This window comes from Salvelinus alpinus, chromosome 20, assembly GCF_045679555.1.
Source record: "Salvelinus alpinus chromosome 20, SLU_Salpinus.1, whole genome shotgun sequence".
In the NCBI taxonomy this organism is placed as follows: Eukaryota; Metazoa; Chordata; class Actinopteri; order Salmoniformes; family Salmonidae; genus Salvelinus; species Salvelinus alpinus.
In genome coordinates, this window is record NC_092105.1 from 44,601,795 (window position 1) to 44,620,092 (window position 18,298).

Consider the following 18,298-nt stretch of genomic DNA (forward strand, 5'->3'; position numbering starts at 1 on the left):
CCTGAATGTGTTGGGGTCACTCTTTAATTTCATTATGTGCAAAATGTTTAAAGCAATGCAACTACTCACTGAAAAAACTCTTTTAATGAAATATGCACTTTCTTGGCACGAGACCAATGTTATAATACCTAGTGTGCAGGTGGGATTGACATCCACCAGGGCCTTAATTGTCTACAGTTACACATCACATCAATCATCCTCTGAGAGACAGAAGGAGTATGTGTGTCAGTAAAACAGCAAACAGCCAAGGACAAGTGTCAAAAATAGCCTACATTACACAACAGCGTTTCATAACAAACACATACGGTAGACAGGGCCAGTGATGATGATAAGTGAAAATGAAGGGTGTACTCGATAAGAGGGCATATAAATAGCGACTAGGGGCGATCTCTTTCTCAGCTCAAAAGGAAGCACTCTCTCTCTCTCTGTGCTGCAGGCGCCCAACTGTTAGCAGTGCACCAATCAATGATGTTATAAACCCTGGATTGCTGATGCTATGTATTGGCCAATATGTATTGAGAGGCTTTGAAGCCACCGGTCAGCTATACTGGCACTCCTCAGATGAAACAGTCCTCCATAGGAATGAATGGAATTCTACAGTATTTAAGCATTTGTTGATGATGTGGGGAAAGTAACATTAGTACTTAAAAAAAATATATGCTTTAAGAAAATGTTATATTGTTTCATTTTATATTTTGACGTTTAGCTCACAATTTAAAAGCATGCATTAAGGGGTCTGTAATAGAATACATTTGGTTTTTAAAAAATTACATCTATAAATGCATTTCTCTAGCTTCCGAAATATATATATTTTTTTACAACGGTGGAGGAGTGCCAAGATGGAGGTGCTGTGGCTTCAAAACAGCCCCCCCCCCCATCAGTCATCTAGTGTATATATAAATCATTGGCACCAATGCTCAATGTAACAGAACAGTTTGTTTTGCAGTGTGCTTCAATGCTGTTCCTGGAAACACACATGGTGTGCTGGTTTTTGTTCTAGCCCAGTACTAAAACATCTGACACCAGTAATTATCGAGCCCTTGATTAGATGAATCATGTGTGACATCATTTAGAGCTGGGCTGGAACAAAAGCCTGCACACCCTGCGGGTACCTAGAACCAGGATTAAAGAACACTGGCGTCAAGCTACCACAGGACAACTAACAGAGAGAAGCGTTTAATGCTAATAACAGTTGGCCTACTATGACTCAGGCTTATGTACTGCTCCAAGGGCTGTGGTTACACCACGGCCCAACGTCCTCTAGGCCAGAGTGTGCCTCTGTCACACATGGACACATATCGCAAACCACAGAGAAAAGTAATTCGTGCGAAGGAAATGTTCTGTATCTGTTTGGTATGGGAGGGAACGCAACCTGGCTTGCCAGTGTGTTATTATAATAAATATGGCTACGCTCTGTAACGGAGCCATGCTTTCGAAGAGCTGGGTTTCATCTCGGGGTGTATGTGTGTGTGTGTGAGCACACAAGCAGAGGTGCATAAGCCAGCGGTAAAACAAGGACAGCGTTGGCAGGAATCATTAATCAGCGTGAAGACACTAGAGACACCGCACTCGTTTTTTAATACAATCTGTTCCTGGAGTCTGCTCACAAAGGTTTACAAAGGGACTTTGTTCTCCAATATACTGTATTATAGCTAGCAAGTTAAAAGCTGTATACACTTCTCTGACCCTCACCCAACTAGTTTCTAAATTGTGTGGCTCATGGCTTCATCAGTTAGACCACCTAGGGAAAAATAAATGGAGGCTGTGGTATTCAGAGGACTTACTTATCAATCAAGTCTATGTGCTGCTCAAGGACAAATGGCTTCTCTGCATCCAGACTGCTCTGTGGACAGAATTCACGGATACTAGTTAAAACACATACATACACTTTCTCGTTTCCACATTCTTCCTCTTGGGAGTGTACTACAATGTTAAGGACTGGCAATGCAGATATTGTTGGCGTTTGCAATTAATTCCATTTACACTTTGGGAAATCTCAGGCCAGTTGGCACAACACTACGCCACACATATTGTTGTGTTCAACTCCACCAGCTTAATGCAGGTCCAAGTTTATAATACACACACACACACACACAGTAGATCCTACATAGATATGACTAACAACCCAATTAGTATGAAGCAGAACATTTACACAAAAACGGAAAAAAGCAATCAAATCAAATGTAATGGTCGCAAAATGCTTGTGTGCTTGGCTCCAACAGTGCAGTAATATCTAACAATAAACACGAATCGAAAGAAGTAAAAGGACAAGCAATGTCAGAGTGAGTGCGTATGTATGTATTCAGTATATATGGAATGTATAGAAATTATGGACGGTATACAGATGTAGAATATGTAGTATATCTGAAGAATACGTAGGATAGAATAGTATATGTACAGCATTAGTTAAGTAGGATAGGCTATGACTAGAATACATATGAAGTGGGTAAAACAGTATGTAAACATTATTAAAGTGACCAGTGTTCCAGTGGAGTGCGGTGCGATTGCTGACGGTGCAGTTGCCGTACCAGGCGGTGATACAGCCCGACAGGATGCTCTCAATGGTGCATCTGTAAAAATTTGTGAGGGTCACATTTTCTTTAGCCGCCTGAGGTTGAAGAGGTGCTGTTGCGCCTTCTTCACCACACGGTCTGTGTGGGTGGACCATTTCAGATTGTCAGTGATGGGTACGCAGAGGAACTTGAAGCTTTTCATCTTGTCCACTGTGGCACCATTAATGTGGATGGGTGCGTGCTCCCTCTAATGTCTCCCGAAGACCACAATCAGCTCCTTCGTTTTGTTGATGTTGAGGGAGAGGTTATTTTCCTGGCACCACTCCGACATTGCCCTCATCTCCTCCCTGTAAGCTGTCTCATTGTTGGTAATCAGGCTTACCACTGTTGCGTCGTCTTGATGATTGAGTTGGAGACGTGCATGGCCACGCAGTCATGGGTGAACAGGGAGTACAGGAGGGGGCTGATCACGAACCTTTGTGGGGCCCCTGTGTTGAGGATCAGCGATGTGGAGGTGTTGTTGCCTGACGGGGCCCTGGGGTCGGCCCGTCAGGAAGTCCAGGACCCAGTTGCACAGGGCGGGTTTCAGACCCAGGACCCTGAGCTTAATGATGAGCTTGGAGGTTACTATACATTTACATTTACATTTAAGTCATTTAGCAGACGCTCTTATCCAGAGCGACTTACAAATTGGTGCATTCACCTTATGATATCCAGTGGAACAACCACTTTACAATAGTGCATCTAACTCTTTTAAGGGGGGGGGGTTAGAAGGATTACTTTATCCTATCCTAGGTATTCCTTAAAGAGGTGGGGTTTCAGGTGTCTCCGGAAGGTGGTGATTGACTCCGCTGACCTGGCGTCGTGAGGGAGTTTGTTCCACCATTGGGGTGCCAGAGCAGCGAACAGTTTTGACTGGGCTGAGCGGGAACTGTACTTCCTCAGAGGTAGGGAGGCGAGCAGGCCAGAGGTGGATGAACGCAGTGCCCTTGTTTGGGTGTAGGGCCTGATCAGAGCCTGAAGGTACGGAGGTGCCGTTCCCCTCACAGCTCCGTAGGCAAGCACCATGGTCTTGTAGCGGATGCGAGCTTCAACTGGAAGCCAGTGGAGAGAGCGGAGGAGCGGGGTGACGTGAGAGAACTTGGGAAAGTTGAACACCAGACGGGCTGCGGCGTTCTGGATGAGTTGTAGGGGTTTAATGGCACAGGCAGGGAGCCCAGCCAACAGCGAGTTGCAGTAATCCAGACGGGAGATGACAAGTGCCTGGATTAGGACCTGCGCCGCTTCCTGCGTGAGGCAGGGTCGTACTCTGCGAATGTTGTAGAGCATGAACCTACAGGAACGGGTCACCGCCTTGATGTTAGTTGAGAACGACAGGGTGTTGTCCAGGATCACGCCAAGGTTCTTAGCACTCTGGGAGGAGGACACAATGGAGTTGTCTATGTTGTCTATTCAACTATGGTGTTGAAGTCTGAGCTGTGGTCTATGAACAGCATTCTTGCATAGGTATTCCTCTTGTTCAGATGGGATAGGGCAGTGTGCAGTGTGATAGTGATTGCGTCATCCATGGCTCTATAGGGGTGGTATGCAAATTGCAGTGGGTATAGGGTGGAGGTGATATGATCCTTAACTAGCCTCTCAAAGCACTTCATGATGACAGACATGAGTGCTACGGCGCAATAGTCATTTACCTTCGCTTTCTTGGGTACAGGAACAATGGTGTACATCTTGAAACAAGTGGGGACAGCAGACTGGGATAGGGAGAGATTGAATATGTCCGTAAACACTCCAGCCAGCTGGTCTGCGCATGCTCCGTCGACCCTGCCACATACGTCTCGTGTCTGAGCCGTTGAATTGCGACTCCACTTTGTCTCTGTACTAACGTTTTGTTTAATGTTACGGATGAAATAACTGGACTGTTTGTACTAAACCGTATTCCCAGTCACCGTGGGACCAGTTGCCGTGGTTAAATGCAGTGGTTTACACTTTCAGTTTGTGCGAATGCTGCAATCTATCCACGGTTTTTGGTTTGGATAGGTTTTAAATCGTCAAGGTGGAAACAACATCTCCTATACACTTCCTGATGAACTCCGTCACCGTGTCAGTGTATACGTCAATGTTATTCTCAGAGGCAACTCGGAACATATCCCAGTCTACGTAGTCAAAAAATCTTGAAGCATGGATTCCGATTGGTCAGACCAGCGTTGAACAGACCTTACCACGGGTACTTCCTGTTTGAGTTTCTGCCTTTAGGAAGGGAGGAGCAGAATGGAGATGTGATCTGATTTGCTGAAGGGAGGGCCTTGTAGTTGTCCCGGAAAGGAGAGTAGAAATGTTTGAGAGTTTTTGATGCAGGCAATGTGTTGGTAAACTTTGGTAGTGTTTTCCTTAGATTTGCTCTATTATAGTCCCCAGCTAAAATAAATGCAGCCTCAGGATAAACAATATACTACAAAGTTGGTTAGGAGCCAGGAACCAGGCAACCTACCCATTTCTGATAGGAGTCCAACACTCTGGAGACATCTTCAATGGAGGGAGTTTTCAGGTCCACCAGCTCCTTCTCAAGGGCTGCAATCTGGGGAAAAAGAGGGAAGAGAATGATCCATCTTGATCTTGACCACACCACAAGACTTTACTTTGACTCATGATTCAAGACTTTCACCTCTCCAAAATGGAACCCTCTCAGGTCAAGATGATTTTCCCAGTGTGGGCTACAGCTATTTGTATTACACACAGGTAAAATGTTGTTTTTATATTCAGGAAATCTGACCCCTGCTGCTCTCCTGCATCCGTTCAAGGTTGTAGTCCTACATGAACTCTAGTCCCTACTGATAATAGCCTCACACCAACAGTGTCATGGCAGCTATAAAAAGGAGCAGCCATTTTGTGCCAGGAGTTTGTTGGCACCTGCAGACGTTGGCCACGGACCCACTGACTCAGCACCCGGTTCCCCACTAAAGCCCTGACCTCCCGCCCTCCTCCCAGCCCCAGCCCTTAGCCCAGCAGTACCTTTTGAGACTCCACAAAGTGACTGGCAACTCCTGCTCTCTGGACATCGCGTCCTTTGAGGCGGAATCCCGTCAGGGCCAGGAAGAGGCCCAGCTGGCCCTGTAGCCTTGGCAGGAAGTAGCCGCCGCCCACATCAGGGAACAGTCCTGGCAAATCAAGACAAATCAAGTCACGGTGCTGTAAATTAGATTTTAAAAAAACAACAAAGCAGTGAAACATATCTAGTTGGGAGAGTGGTTGGAAACATGTTTCAGTCAATTATTGATTAACCCAGTACAAATAGCAGGTGCAAATATGTTGCAATAAAAATTAAATGTCATTGGTACACAACATTGGAAGCTCTGTCCCAATTTCTGGTAAATACAATAAGTTGAAAGGGCAGTGTGGAACCTGTCAATCTAGTCACAGATCCTACACCCACAAGTGACAAAAGGGCCAGAGATTCTTCTCAGCGAGGTCCTGGGTCGTTGCTGTGAGGCCCAGAAAGACAACCGCCCAGTAATGAAAACGCTAGCAGACAAACCTCCCTTGATACAGATGGTGTCTACAATAGCGTCTCTCAGTTGAGCCACTTCAATACATGGACAGGCACCTGAAATCAAGCTGGTGCTAGTTAGCCACCAGAACAAGAGACTCAAACAGGCCCTTTATTAGACTGCTTTCCAGAAACCTCTAATGGAGGCTCAATTGTGGTGAGGGGTAAAGCGGGTGATGGGGAACCGTCACTGTTCAGATCCTTGCCGTAATCTGCATGTTATTTAGGAAACATTTCAAGGACGTCTCAAATTGTAAAGGATTTGAGTATTCCCGTCTTAAATTATGCAACGCGGCAATCGTGTTCGACAGCAGAGCAGATATAAAGCGAGCTTGATTTCTCCATGGCATGATGACACTAGTGGGAGAGGAAGAGAGCGAGAGAAAGAGAGTAGGGTCAGGGATTAGAATCTCTGACCTGATTCTGGACTGAACATGTAATATCATAAATGCCAGATTATAAATCCTGTTGAAGCCTAAGGCAGGGAGGGTTAAAGACAAACACAATCTCTTAATCCTATAGCGGAGGGGGTTAAGGTACTGGCGGTGGATGATGGGAGAGGGGACGTCCAAATGAAATCCCAGATCGACGGCACAAAGTGATGAGATTTTAATTGAGCTGGGCAAGTGTAGACCCGTGTTAAAAATTGGCTTCCGTTTCGCTCTTAGTTCTGGTCAAAATGGATTAAGACTGTTCCATTATAAATGTTTCTCACAGGTTAAAACAAAATCACTGATTCATTTGTGCTTCTCAATTTCTGGTCAACGTGCAGAAAGACTAGTGAGACTACTTGCTCTATAGCACCCACTCTGCATGACGCATTCAGAGAAGCACTAGTGGACATTGGATCTGAACTTTTCTACTGAACGTCTCAGATGGAGGATAAATTAAGTTTGAAATGCTTCAAGATGCGCCATTTCGTCAAGTCCCGATCACACTTAAACCATGTTTGAAAGACACTTTCTTTGTGGGTGCAAGCATTGTGTGAGGGGGTGTTGGAGGGTGTCTGAGATAAATCGTTAGTCTTTCCTTGTCACTGCTTTCGGGATAATTGGACAAGTGATTACGAAGACACCAGCCAAGTGGACTGCAATGGTGGGATAAGGGCCTGGGCGTGGTTGCCTAAAACATCTTAAGTGACACTTTCCCCCTCATCCGTTCGCTTAAAGTCTCCTTAACTTTTAGCTAAGTAGCTAGATAGCTATAGATCTAGCTACCTGGTTGATGTTTACCTTTTGCAACCAGGGCAGAGTGATTACGAAGACACCAGCCACCCTTTCAATCAATGACTCAGTTGAGATGATTGGCCTAGTAATATCCTCTTCTCTCACCACCACCACCACCACCCCCTGCCCCTTATCCCACCATTGCAGTCCAAAAGTTTCCTTAAAGTTTCCTTAACTTTAGGTCAGTTGCACAAAAAATGAAGGTGATTTTACCCCCTTAAATTAAGCTAAAAAGTTAAGGGTGCCCATGAGGTCCCTTATTAAGTGCTTCATTCAGTATTGATATGAATGTAAACAGCATTTTAGGAGGTGAATGTTGCTTTCCTCTGCCCTGGTTGCAAAAGGAAAACATCAACCAGCTAGCTAGATCTATAGCTGTCTAGCTAATTCGCTAAATGATGGAAGGTGCACAATCCATGGCTACCAAGCTAGCTGGCTAATTACGCTGTAAGTTAGCTTGACGTGCTCGAAAGCAGTGTTGTAGTACTCCAGTCCCGCACTCAAACTAGAGTCCCGATTTTCATGACTTGGACTCGACCATTGGTGACCGGGACTCACCTTTCTGTGACTTGTATTTGCATTTGGACTGAATAGGCTACTATGATAAGTCGAATATTAGCAGCATTGGGTGCACAGAGCGGCGAGGGTTCTGTTCTACAGCAGTGAGAAGGACGCGCTCCACCGGCACACAGCCTACATTAGCTGGTGAGCTGCGGCGAAGCAAGTGATGAGTGTGGAAAGACAGGCTCCACGCCGAACACATACAGTGGCAAGAAAAAGTATGTGAACCCTTTGGAATTACCTGGACTTCTGCATAAATTGGTCATCATCACAACAATAGACAAACACAGTCTGCTTAAACTAGTAACACACAAACAATTATACGTTTTCATGTCTTTATTGAACACACCATGTAAACATTCACAGTGCAGGGTGGGAAAAGTATGTGAACCCTTGGATTTAGTAACTGGTTGACCCTCCTTTGGCAGCATTAATCTCAACCAAACGTTTTCTGTAGTTGCGGATCAGACCTGCACAACGGTCAGGAGGAATTTTGGACCATTCCTCTTTACAAAACTGTTTCAATTCAGCAATATTTTTGGGATGTCTGGTGTGAACCGCTCGAGGTCATGCCACAGCATCTCAATCAGGTTGAGGTCAGGACTCTGACTGGGCCACTCCAGAAGGCGTATTTTCTTCTGTTGAAGCCATTCTGTTGTTAATTTACTTCTGTGTTTTTGGGTCGTTGTTCTGTTGCATCACCCAACTTCTGTTGAGCTTCAATTGGTGGACAGATAGCCTTACATTCTCCTGCAAAATGTCTTGATAAACTTGGGAATTCAAGCTGTCTATCTTGCTGAGGCAGCAAAGCAGCTCCAAACCATGAGGCTACACATTGCACAAGCAACTCTCTTCCTTCCCCGTAATCACTAGTCACCAGCCAACTATTTTTGCTTTGCCCGGTAAAGAAACAAACTGCTTTTCAAAATTTAAAACAATAGTATTGAGTTAAAAAGTAAAATAACAGTCTAGCTATTGGTCTCTCTCTCCCATTTAGTGTAGAAAAGTAGCATGTCTGAATTTGTCATCTCGCTCCAGCCTCCCATTTCCCCCCTCCATCCCATTCCCAGGTTCTGACAAGTGTCCATTTAGTTTTCAATCTGCAATAAAAAACCTACACAAATAGGGCCTCCCAAGTGGCGCAGCGGTCTAAGGCAGACCCGGGTACAATCCCGGGCTGTGTCGCAGCCGACCGCAACCAGGAGAACCATGAGGCGGCACACAATTGGCCAAGCATCGTCCGGGTTAGGCAAGGGTTTGGCCGGCCGAGATGTCCTTGTCCCATCGCGCTCTAGCGAGCCGGGCGCATGCACGCTGACTTCGGTTGGCAGTTGTACAGTCTTTCCTCCGACACATTGGTGCGGCTGCCTTCCGGATTAAGCGAGCAGTTTGTCAAGAAGCAGTGCGGCTTGGCAGGGTCGTGTTTTGGGGGATGCATGGTTCTCGACCTTCACCTCTCCCGAGTCAATAGTTGGAGCGATGCGAGTTGCAGCGATGGGACAAGAATGTAACTACCAATTGGGGAGAAAAAGGGGTTAAAACTACACAAATATCAGTGGGTGATCACAAAAAGTAATTGAGAGCCTGTTACAATTATGCAAGCAATCATCTGGTCAATCCGACCATTGGGCAACAGGAAGTTACTTCAATGCTCACATGAAAATCTTCCTGCAAGCCCGCCACTAGTTGTTGCTAGGCAGATTTCTTAGACAAAATCCGGACAAAAAAATGCGCCGATGTAGCAACAGACGAGCCTCAAACAAGCAGTACGAACAAGCAAAAAAACAGCAGAAACCAAAATACCAACACCCCAAATCATTTGTTTTGCGTTCCAACGTTTTTCAGCAGATGCTGCAGAGTGTGGCACAAAATAGGAAACACCGGAACGTTCCAAGAAGTCTCACAACGTTGCGTCTCTGGGTTTAGAAACTCTGTGCCTTTACCTAAGGAAAACGTTTGAGGGGCTCTATGCAACGCCCTTAGGTAAGGGGAAATTATTCCTTCAGGGAAATCCCTGAAGGCCCTGTTCTTAAAGTTCCTTTCACTATAACATCAAAGAAAAACTTTCCATGCGGATGGCAGCAGTGTTGGCCTACCATTGGCTTTAGCATTCAAATGAAAGAGAAAGTGTCCAAAAAAACTGAATTCAGTTCTGAGAATTTAAACTTGAGCTGTAGCTTTAAACTTTGGCCCTTCCACTGTAGAGGTAGAGGCTGAAGTGAAGAGAAATGCATTGCAGCTTGTGGATCTGAACCAGAGAAGTGTGACCAAGCAGCAGGGTAGAAAGCCAGGCAGCCCAAAAGAGGATTAGTCCCTCGGTTCTAGATAAAGTCTAACGCCGCCCGAGAAGCTGTCTCTGCTAATAGCTGGTCTGTACTGTCCAGTCACGCACGCACAGGTCTCAGTCTGTGCAATTTAATGATTATCCTGATTGTAATTTTTCCTCTGCGGCCTTGCCAGTCCCAGGGCACATGCCATGTGTTCAAAAACGACAAAATATGTAGTGTTTTTCGTCTATGAAAAACTTAAGGCTTTACTTCAGGGGTAGCCTATCCAGAAAACAATGAGACCCTTGGAAACACTCCATTACTTTGAGAGTCGTAACTGACAATGACTGCTCCATCTCTCAGAAAAAGATAGACGAACTGATCGACCTTGATGCACACACAGCGAGAGATCAGAGAACTTCCAGAGACAGTCCCATCTCCAGTGGGAGACAGCCTCTCTGCAGTGAAGGACACCACACCGCTCAGGTGGAGCAGTCAGGAAAGTAATCATTGAGACAGCTCAACCAGCACACGGACGTGTCCTTTTGTGTGTGTTCGCAAGAGAGAGACCGTTAACTGTGTGAGAGTGCGAGTGTGAGAGAGAGAGACTATATGTGCATCTCAGGATGTGTATTTGTATGCAAGTGTCCTTGAAAAAGAGGATGTGTTTGGGTGTAGTAGGGTTGGGCAATGTCAACCTTTGTCCTCCGCTAAAACGACAGTTGGGCTATAAAACTAAATTGAATGCAACTGAATGAATCATGACAAAAGATAATGTTGTTGAAAGCCTGGGCAGAGGCTAAGTGCAGGCAATGGCAAATCTTTTCTAATATTCCTTTCTGGAGCAGTGACTGATGAGTAACGGGCTGTGTTACCATAGTGAGCTAGATGATAGGCCTGCATTATGGGTTGGACAGTCTTCTAATCTCTCGTGGACTGATTCTCATGGACAGATGAAACGTTGAGAATCTGTCAAGGCTCAAGTAGAATTATGTGATTACGAATCACTGAGCTATAATAGGTTACGAGCAGCAGTAGTTCCTGGTTTTGGGTTTTCGTCGTTGATTATTTGGAGGAATCGGGATTGGGTGAAGGCAATGCTTAAAATGGTGCAGTGATTTTGAAGCTTGTATGTGAAGGATAAGCAGTTTCCACTACATTCCACAGCCACAAAACAGTCTAAACAGTCTGTATCTAAAATTCCAGATTTTTTTGTTGTTGCTTTTTGGCCATGATAAACATAGGTGAAGGAGGAGACCTCGCTTCCTTCCTTTGCACAAAAAGTAATCACAAAGGTTATTGGCCATTTGGTTTCAACCTTGCATGGAGGGATTTTCCCGGCGCGCATGGATCATTTGTTGATTAAAAACGTGTCATTTGATTTTTCTATAGGCTATTGACATCGTCTGTTCTTTCTCATTAATTAGTCCTCTGGCTACCTTACGTTTCTAGGCTACTCAAATAAAAAATGACATTCATTGTTTGATCTGGAGAAAGCCATCAATAAAGTGTATCCTTAAGTCATATTCATACTGTAGCCTATCGCATGGAGAGAAGGGAATAAGTGCAGTCAAAAACACGATTTCCCGATGTTTTATATATTTTTATACACTATGAGGTTGGAATAATACTATGACAATTTGAAAATGATAATGACCCTTTAGGGCACAGGTGTCAAACTCATTCCACGGGGGGCCGAGTGTCTGCGGGTTTTCGCTCCTCCCTTGTACTTGATTGATGAATTAACATCACTAATTAGTTAGGAACTCCCCACACCTGGTTGTCTAGGGCTTTATTGAAAGGAAAAACCAAAAACCTGCAGACACTAGGCCCTCCGTGGAATGAGTTTGACACCCCTGCTTTAGGGTAACAGCGGTTTGAAAATAATTAATAGAACAATAAGAAAGTAAACCTCTGGCAATAAACGACACATTGACATCACGTATAGATGCATGCGACTCTTGGCGGCAGTAAGAAATCCATTGCCATCTGAAGCCCATTCAACATGTACGTTTTTATTACATTAAACTAAATCACTTTTTTTGGGGTCCTCATACACTTACAATGATGTTCTGATTCTTGCTTCAACAGTCGCTGAGATATATTGGTTGTGATCTTAGCAAAAAAAATTTTTTTTGCTTCAGGCAAAAGCTAGCCAAAGAGCCATTTTACTGGTGTAAGGGGCTCTAAGTATAACACAGTTGATTTTAGATAATGACACAAACATTATATGATCCAAAAGTAATGTGATATGCACTCCTAAGCAAAATGTAAATCAAGGCATTTTTTGCTGCCGTTCTTTAAAGAACTCCACCTTGTTCTGCAACCAACTTGCACGCATCGTCGGTTGTAAACACAAAAAGGGGTCTATAATAGCTAATTTTCCATTTTCCCCTCCCCACTCAGACAGTCCAAGCAAAGTTCTTGCTTGAGAAATTGCTCTTTTAGACAATTTTAATTGAAAACAATCACATTAAGGTACTTAACTGTTACCCAGAAATGATTTGATATTGAGATAAAAACGGCTGCATTGGTGTCCATTATATATATATATAAATTTAGACTATAGCCAAATGCCCATGCACTGACAGAAAGAGAAAAACAATATTTTCTGACTGGACATTTTGCGCTGCTTTGGTAGAATTCTCCACTCGGTCTGGCCTACATTCCCCTCTTGCGCTCTGTAGGCTATATGACATATTTATTGAAATAGGCTCTAGTAAATAGGAATAGGCAAATTACTCGGAATGTCACTTGTGTGCTGTTCTGCCGTGCGCTGCGAGACTCGAGTTCAAATAGGCTAAGCCATCGTCTTGCAACATCAAGATGTTGTCACCATCGACGATGGCTGTCAATCATCGTCAACAGACAATGCTATTGTAATATCGCCCGACCTTTGAGGTGATTGATAAAGACCTAGCACACACCATCCTTCAGAATAATTGACAATATACAAAACGGTCACAGTCCAAAACAAAGACATTTCAATTTGATTCAGGAACATGCGCTGGGTTCAATATATGGCCCTCAAAAAGTTTGAGAAGATTATTTAGAGATTTTGGGACAAATGCCCTATAGCATGTGTACAGACGGTGAGGGTTACAAAAAGAAACAAATTCCAACTTGCTTGCATGGAGTGGACAACCACCAGAACTGAAACCCTGAGATAAGACGAGCAAACGTAAGAGGGGAGGCTCATTAACCATAGAAGAAGAGTACCATTTCAGACATTAAGCATCTCTATGGCCCATTACTACTGCGTCGATATACAAGATGACCCCTTTCACGGCAAACCACACCGATAATTACAGGCTAGTACAAAACCTGCCACACAGCAAAGCATCTGGATCGATTCAGAACGTCCTCCGTCGATGACTGTGCTATTCATCTTTGTACAGTATAAGAGAGCCACTATGGCATCAGTATGGTGCGATAAAATCATCAAAACATAACAGAGAAGAAATTAAACTCCCGAAATGATCTGGGACACATTATCACGTGGTGCCATGAAAGCTTTCTATTGTGCATTTACAATCGATCGTCTCAGGAAAAGTGGCCCATCTTCGACAATCGAGACGGTAAGGTAGAGTGTAAGGTGTCCATTATGCCTAGTGGAACAGTTTCTGGGCAACCTCACACCTGGCAACATGGCACAAAGTGCAAGCGGGTATGAGTGACTGTCCGAGACCAATGATCGACACTGAGGCTCTGTGTGAGACTGGCCTCAAGCATTTTAACGACCGTTTGATTTGCGGTTGGCCACGTGGCGAGCATTCCTTCCTTCCATCGCAAGTAGTACCCACTAGGTGATAATCTGCATACACTCTATCACACGGCATAACTTTATATTGTCAGTTTCCACATAAAACAGTATTTTCCTATAGTTCCCAAGATCCCCATAAACACTTAAAATAATAAGACTGATATAGCCAAATCAATTTGTGCACTTAGATTTATATTCAGACTTTAGATACGGATACTTACTGTAGTTTGAGAAAATAAGACAGATTTTGACCTCAGAGTTAAACAGGTAAGAAGCTATTGCATAATTTGCTAGGTGTTAAGATTTTTTTGCTACCAATTACTTTGTCACTTGAAAAAGAAAAGCCGCACACACTAGGAGCTCAGATGCAATAATTGTATAACTTAATAACCAACTAATTACTTTGTCACCTGAAGTGTGACCATATAACTGAGGAAATATGCTGCTTGGTGGTATGAGATGGTCAAATCATTTTCTCATGTTTACATAACTGCAGAGAAACAGCTACAGAACAGCCTGTTGGCCTGTTCATATCTGGCTGATGATGATGATGATGATGATGATGCTCAAGTCCGCACGGCCCATTTATTATTAATGCACTGGAGCGACCGTGCAAAGCAAGGCAACACACTCGCAACAACATGAGCCAAACACGGACCTCGGGGGAAGAACGGGGCGGATGCCAGTGCATCGTCTTACCGATTGCCGTCTCTGGCATGGCGAACATCGTCTTCTCAGTGGCCACCCGAAACCGCCCATGGACCGAGAGGCCCACACCCTGAAAAGCAGAGAGAGTGTTAGAGTGTGAGAAAGAGAGGGGAAGATAATGAGAGAGGGCAAATGAATTAGAGGACTAGAGTGAGGCAAGAAAGAGGGAAAGCGAATAGATGAGAGACAAAGAGAGAAGATGAGAGCAAGAGAAAGAAAGGTTAAGTGAGGGACATCCAACAATCCATCAATGGATATGAGTGATGTGATTGATGGAGAGGTAGGTAACAGATTGGAAATGTAGAATGAGGTAGAGGCCAGGCTATGCCCTTTGACCTTCTGTGTGTGTGTAATGAGCCTCCTAGGGCACCAATGAATAGAATGGCGCTGGAGGGGATGGCTACAGTTTAACGGGCTCCAAACCAACTGTGCTATTTTTTGTGTTTGTAACTTATTTTGTACATATTGTTGCTCGAACTGGACAACGATGTTTTTCTTTAATGAGTTTGACGCGAAGGATATACTGCTTCTCTGAGACCAGGCCCAAATCCCCGTCATTCGCGTTAAGAAGAAAATACAGGGGGGGCGGAGATTGGGATGCCTTGTGAGAACTCGTTGGCGAATGGGTAACCCGCCCCTACCATCAGTTCTATTGGCCAATGTGCAATCACTGGAGAATAAACTGGATGATCTCCATTCGAGACTATCCTACCAACGGAACATTAAACTGTAATATCTTATGTTTCACCGAGTCATGGCTGAACGACGACACGGAAAATATACAGTTGGCTGGGTTTTCCGTGCATCGGCAGAACAGAACAGCTACGTCTGGTAAGACGAGGGGTGGGGGCGTGTGTCTATTTGTCAATAAGAGCTGGTGCGCAAGCTCTAATATTAAGGAAGTCTCAAGGTATTGCTCATCTGAGGTAGAGTAACTCATGATACGCTGTAGACCACACTATCTATATTTTTAGTAAGCCGCCTATTTACCTCCACAAACGATGCTGGCACTAAGACCGCACTCAACGAGCAGTATTAGGCCATAAGCAAACAAGAAAATGATCATCCAGAAGTGGTGCTCCTAGTGGCCGGGGAATTTAATGCAGGCAAAATGTAGGCAAACTTTGGCGGATGCTATGCCAAAGGACTGTTTTGCTAGCACAGACTGGAATATGTTCCGGGATTCATCCAATGGCATTGAGGAGTATACCATCTCAGTCATCGACTTCATCAATAAGTGCATCGACGACGTCGTCCCCACAGTGACCGTACGTTCATATCCCAACCAGAAGCCATGGATTACAGGCATAGCTAAAGGCTAGAGCTGCCGCTTTCAAGGAGCAGGACACTAACAGAAAAGCTTATAAGAAATCCTGCTATGTCCTCAGACGAACCATCAAACAGGCAAAAAAAAACAGGACTAATATTGAATTCTACTACACCGGCTCTGATGCTTGTCAGATGTGGCAGGGCTTGCAAACTATTACAGATTACAAAGGGAAACCATGACGCGAGCTGCCCAGTGAGCCTACCAGTCGAGCTAAATGCCTTTAATGCTCGCTTCGAGGCAAGCAACACTGAAGCATGTATGAGAGCACCAGCTGTTCCGGACGACTGTGTGATCACGCTCTCCATAGCCGATGTGAGCAAGACCTTTAACCAGGTCAACAATTACAAGGCCGCAGGGCCAGACGGATTACCAGGACGTGTACTCAGAGCATGCACGGACCAAATGGCAAGAGTCTTCACTGACATTTCCAACCTCTCCCTGACCGAGTCTGTAATACACACATTTCAAGTAGACCATCCTAGTCCCTGTGCCCAAGAAAGGTAACCTGCCTAAATGACTACCGCCCCGTAGCACTCACGTCGGTAGCCATAAAGTTGTTTGAAAGGCTGGTCATGGCTCAGATCAACACCTTCATCCTGGAAACCCTAGACCCACTCCAATTCGCATACTGCCCCAACAAATCCACAGATGACGCAATCTCAATCGCACTCCACACTGCCCTTTCCCACCTGGACAAAAGGAACACCTCATCACTAAGCTAAGGACCCTGGGACCAAACACCTCCCTCTGCAACTGGATCCTGGACTTCCTGACGGGCCGCCCCCAGGTGGTAAGGTTAGACAACAACACATCTGCCACATTGATCCTCAACACGGGGGCTCATCAGGGGTGCCTGCTTAGTCCCCTCCTGTACTCCCTGTTCACCCATGACTGCGTGGCCAAGCACAACTCCAACACCATCATTAAGTTTGCTGATGACGCAACAGTGGTAGGCATGATCACCGACAACGATGAGACAGCCTTTTGGGAGGAGGTCAGAGAACTGGCAGTGTGGTGCCAGGACAACAACCTCTCCCTCAACGTGAGCAAGACAAAGGAGATGATCGTGGACTACAGGAAAAGGAGGGCTGAACACGCACCCCATTCACATCGACGTGGTGGCAGTGGAGCGGGCGGAGAGTTTCAAGTTCCTTGGTGTCCACATCACCAACAAACTATCATGGTCCAAACACACCAAGACAGTCATGAAGAGGGCACAACACCTTTTCCCCCTCAGGAGACTGAAAAGATTTGGCATGGGTCCTCAAAAAGTTCTACAGCTGCACAATCGAGAGCATCACCGCCTGGTATGACAACTGCTCGGCGCTACTTATGGTAGTGCGTACGGCCCAGTACATCACTGGGGCCAAGCTTCCAGCCATCCAGGACTTATAAGAATAATAGCGAAGACATCAAAACTATGAAATAATACATATGGACTCATTTAGGAACTAAAAAAAAAAAGTGTTAAACTGCGTTTGAGCCAATCAGTTGTGTCATGACAAGGTAGGGGTGGTATACAGAAGATAAGCCTATTTGGTAAAAGACCAAGTCTTGGCAAATGGCAAAACAGCTCAAATAAGCAAAGAGAAATGACAGTTTATCATTACTTCAAGACATGAAGGTCAGTCAATCCGAAACATTTCAATTACTTTGAAAGTTTCTTCAAGTGCAGTCACAAAATCCAAACGCTATGATGAAACTGGCTCTCATGAGGACCGCCACAGGAAAGGAAGACCTCTGCTGCAGAGGATAAGTTCATTAGAGCTACCAGCCTCAGAAATTGCAGCCCAAATAAATGCTTCACAGAGTTCAAGTAACAGACACATCTCAACATCAACAGTTCAGAGGAGACTAAATGAATCAGGGTTTCATGGTCTTATTGCTGCAAAGAAACCACTACTAAAAGGACACCAATAAGAAAAGACTTGCTTGGATCAAGAAACACGAGCAATGGGCATTAGACCGGGTTAAATGCCAAAATGTGAAATTTTTGGCTCTAACCGCTGTGTCTTTGTGAGACGCAGAGTAGGTGAACGGATGATCTCTGCATGTGTGGTTCCCACCATGAAGCATAGAGGTGGTGGTGTGATGGTGCTTGGTTGGTGACACTGTCTGTGATATATTTAGAATTCAAGGCACACTTAACCAGCATGGCTACTGTTACGCACGCCTCTAGGAAGAGGGAACGCAACACCCTGCTACAACTCAACTCCCCGTGCTGTGAAAGAGGTATGGGACTGTAGGTGTGAGAAAGGACGACAAAAGGCAGAATAGACCGTTTACTAGGATTTTATTCCTACACGGTAATATGGGGAAAAGGGGCTGGACGGAACCAAAGCAAAGAAAGTAAATGTCAAAGTCCCCCCCCTCTCCTATCTAACCT

The 18,298-nt window shown here is 44.9% G+C and overlaps 1 protein-coding gene across 2 annotated transcripts in view; it reads right to left on the reverse strand.

The window, feature by feature from the left end:
• The window catches only part of hibch (3-hydroxyisobutyryl-CoA hydrolase), a 55,502-nt gene that overhangs the window by 8,937 nt on the left and 28,267 nt on the right, over window positions 1–18,298 (reverse strand). For both annotated transcript variants that reach the window (XM_071355983.1, XM_071355984.1), the window contains exons 7-10: window positions 14,574–14,652; window positions 5,523–5,668; window positions 5,002–5,088; window positions 1,785–1,843 (exon numbers count right to left, since the gene is read on the reverse strand). In XM_071355983.1, coding sequence (XP_071212084.1) covers window positions 1,785–1,843; window positions 5,002–5,088; window positions 5,523–5,668; window positions 14,574–14,652 — 371 coding nt within the window. The remainder of the gene's footprint in view (window positions 1–1,784; window positions 1,844–5,001; window positions 5,089–5,522; window positions 5,669–14,573; window positions 14,653–18,298) is intronic.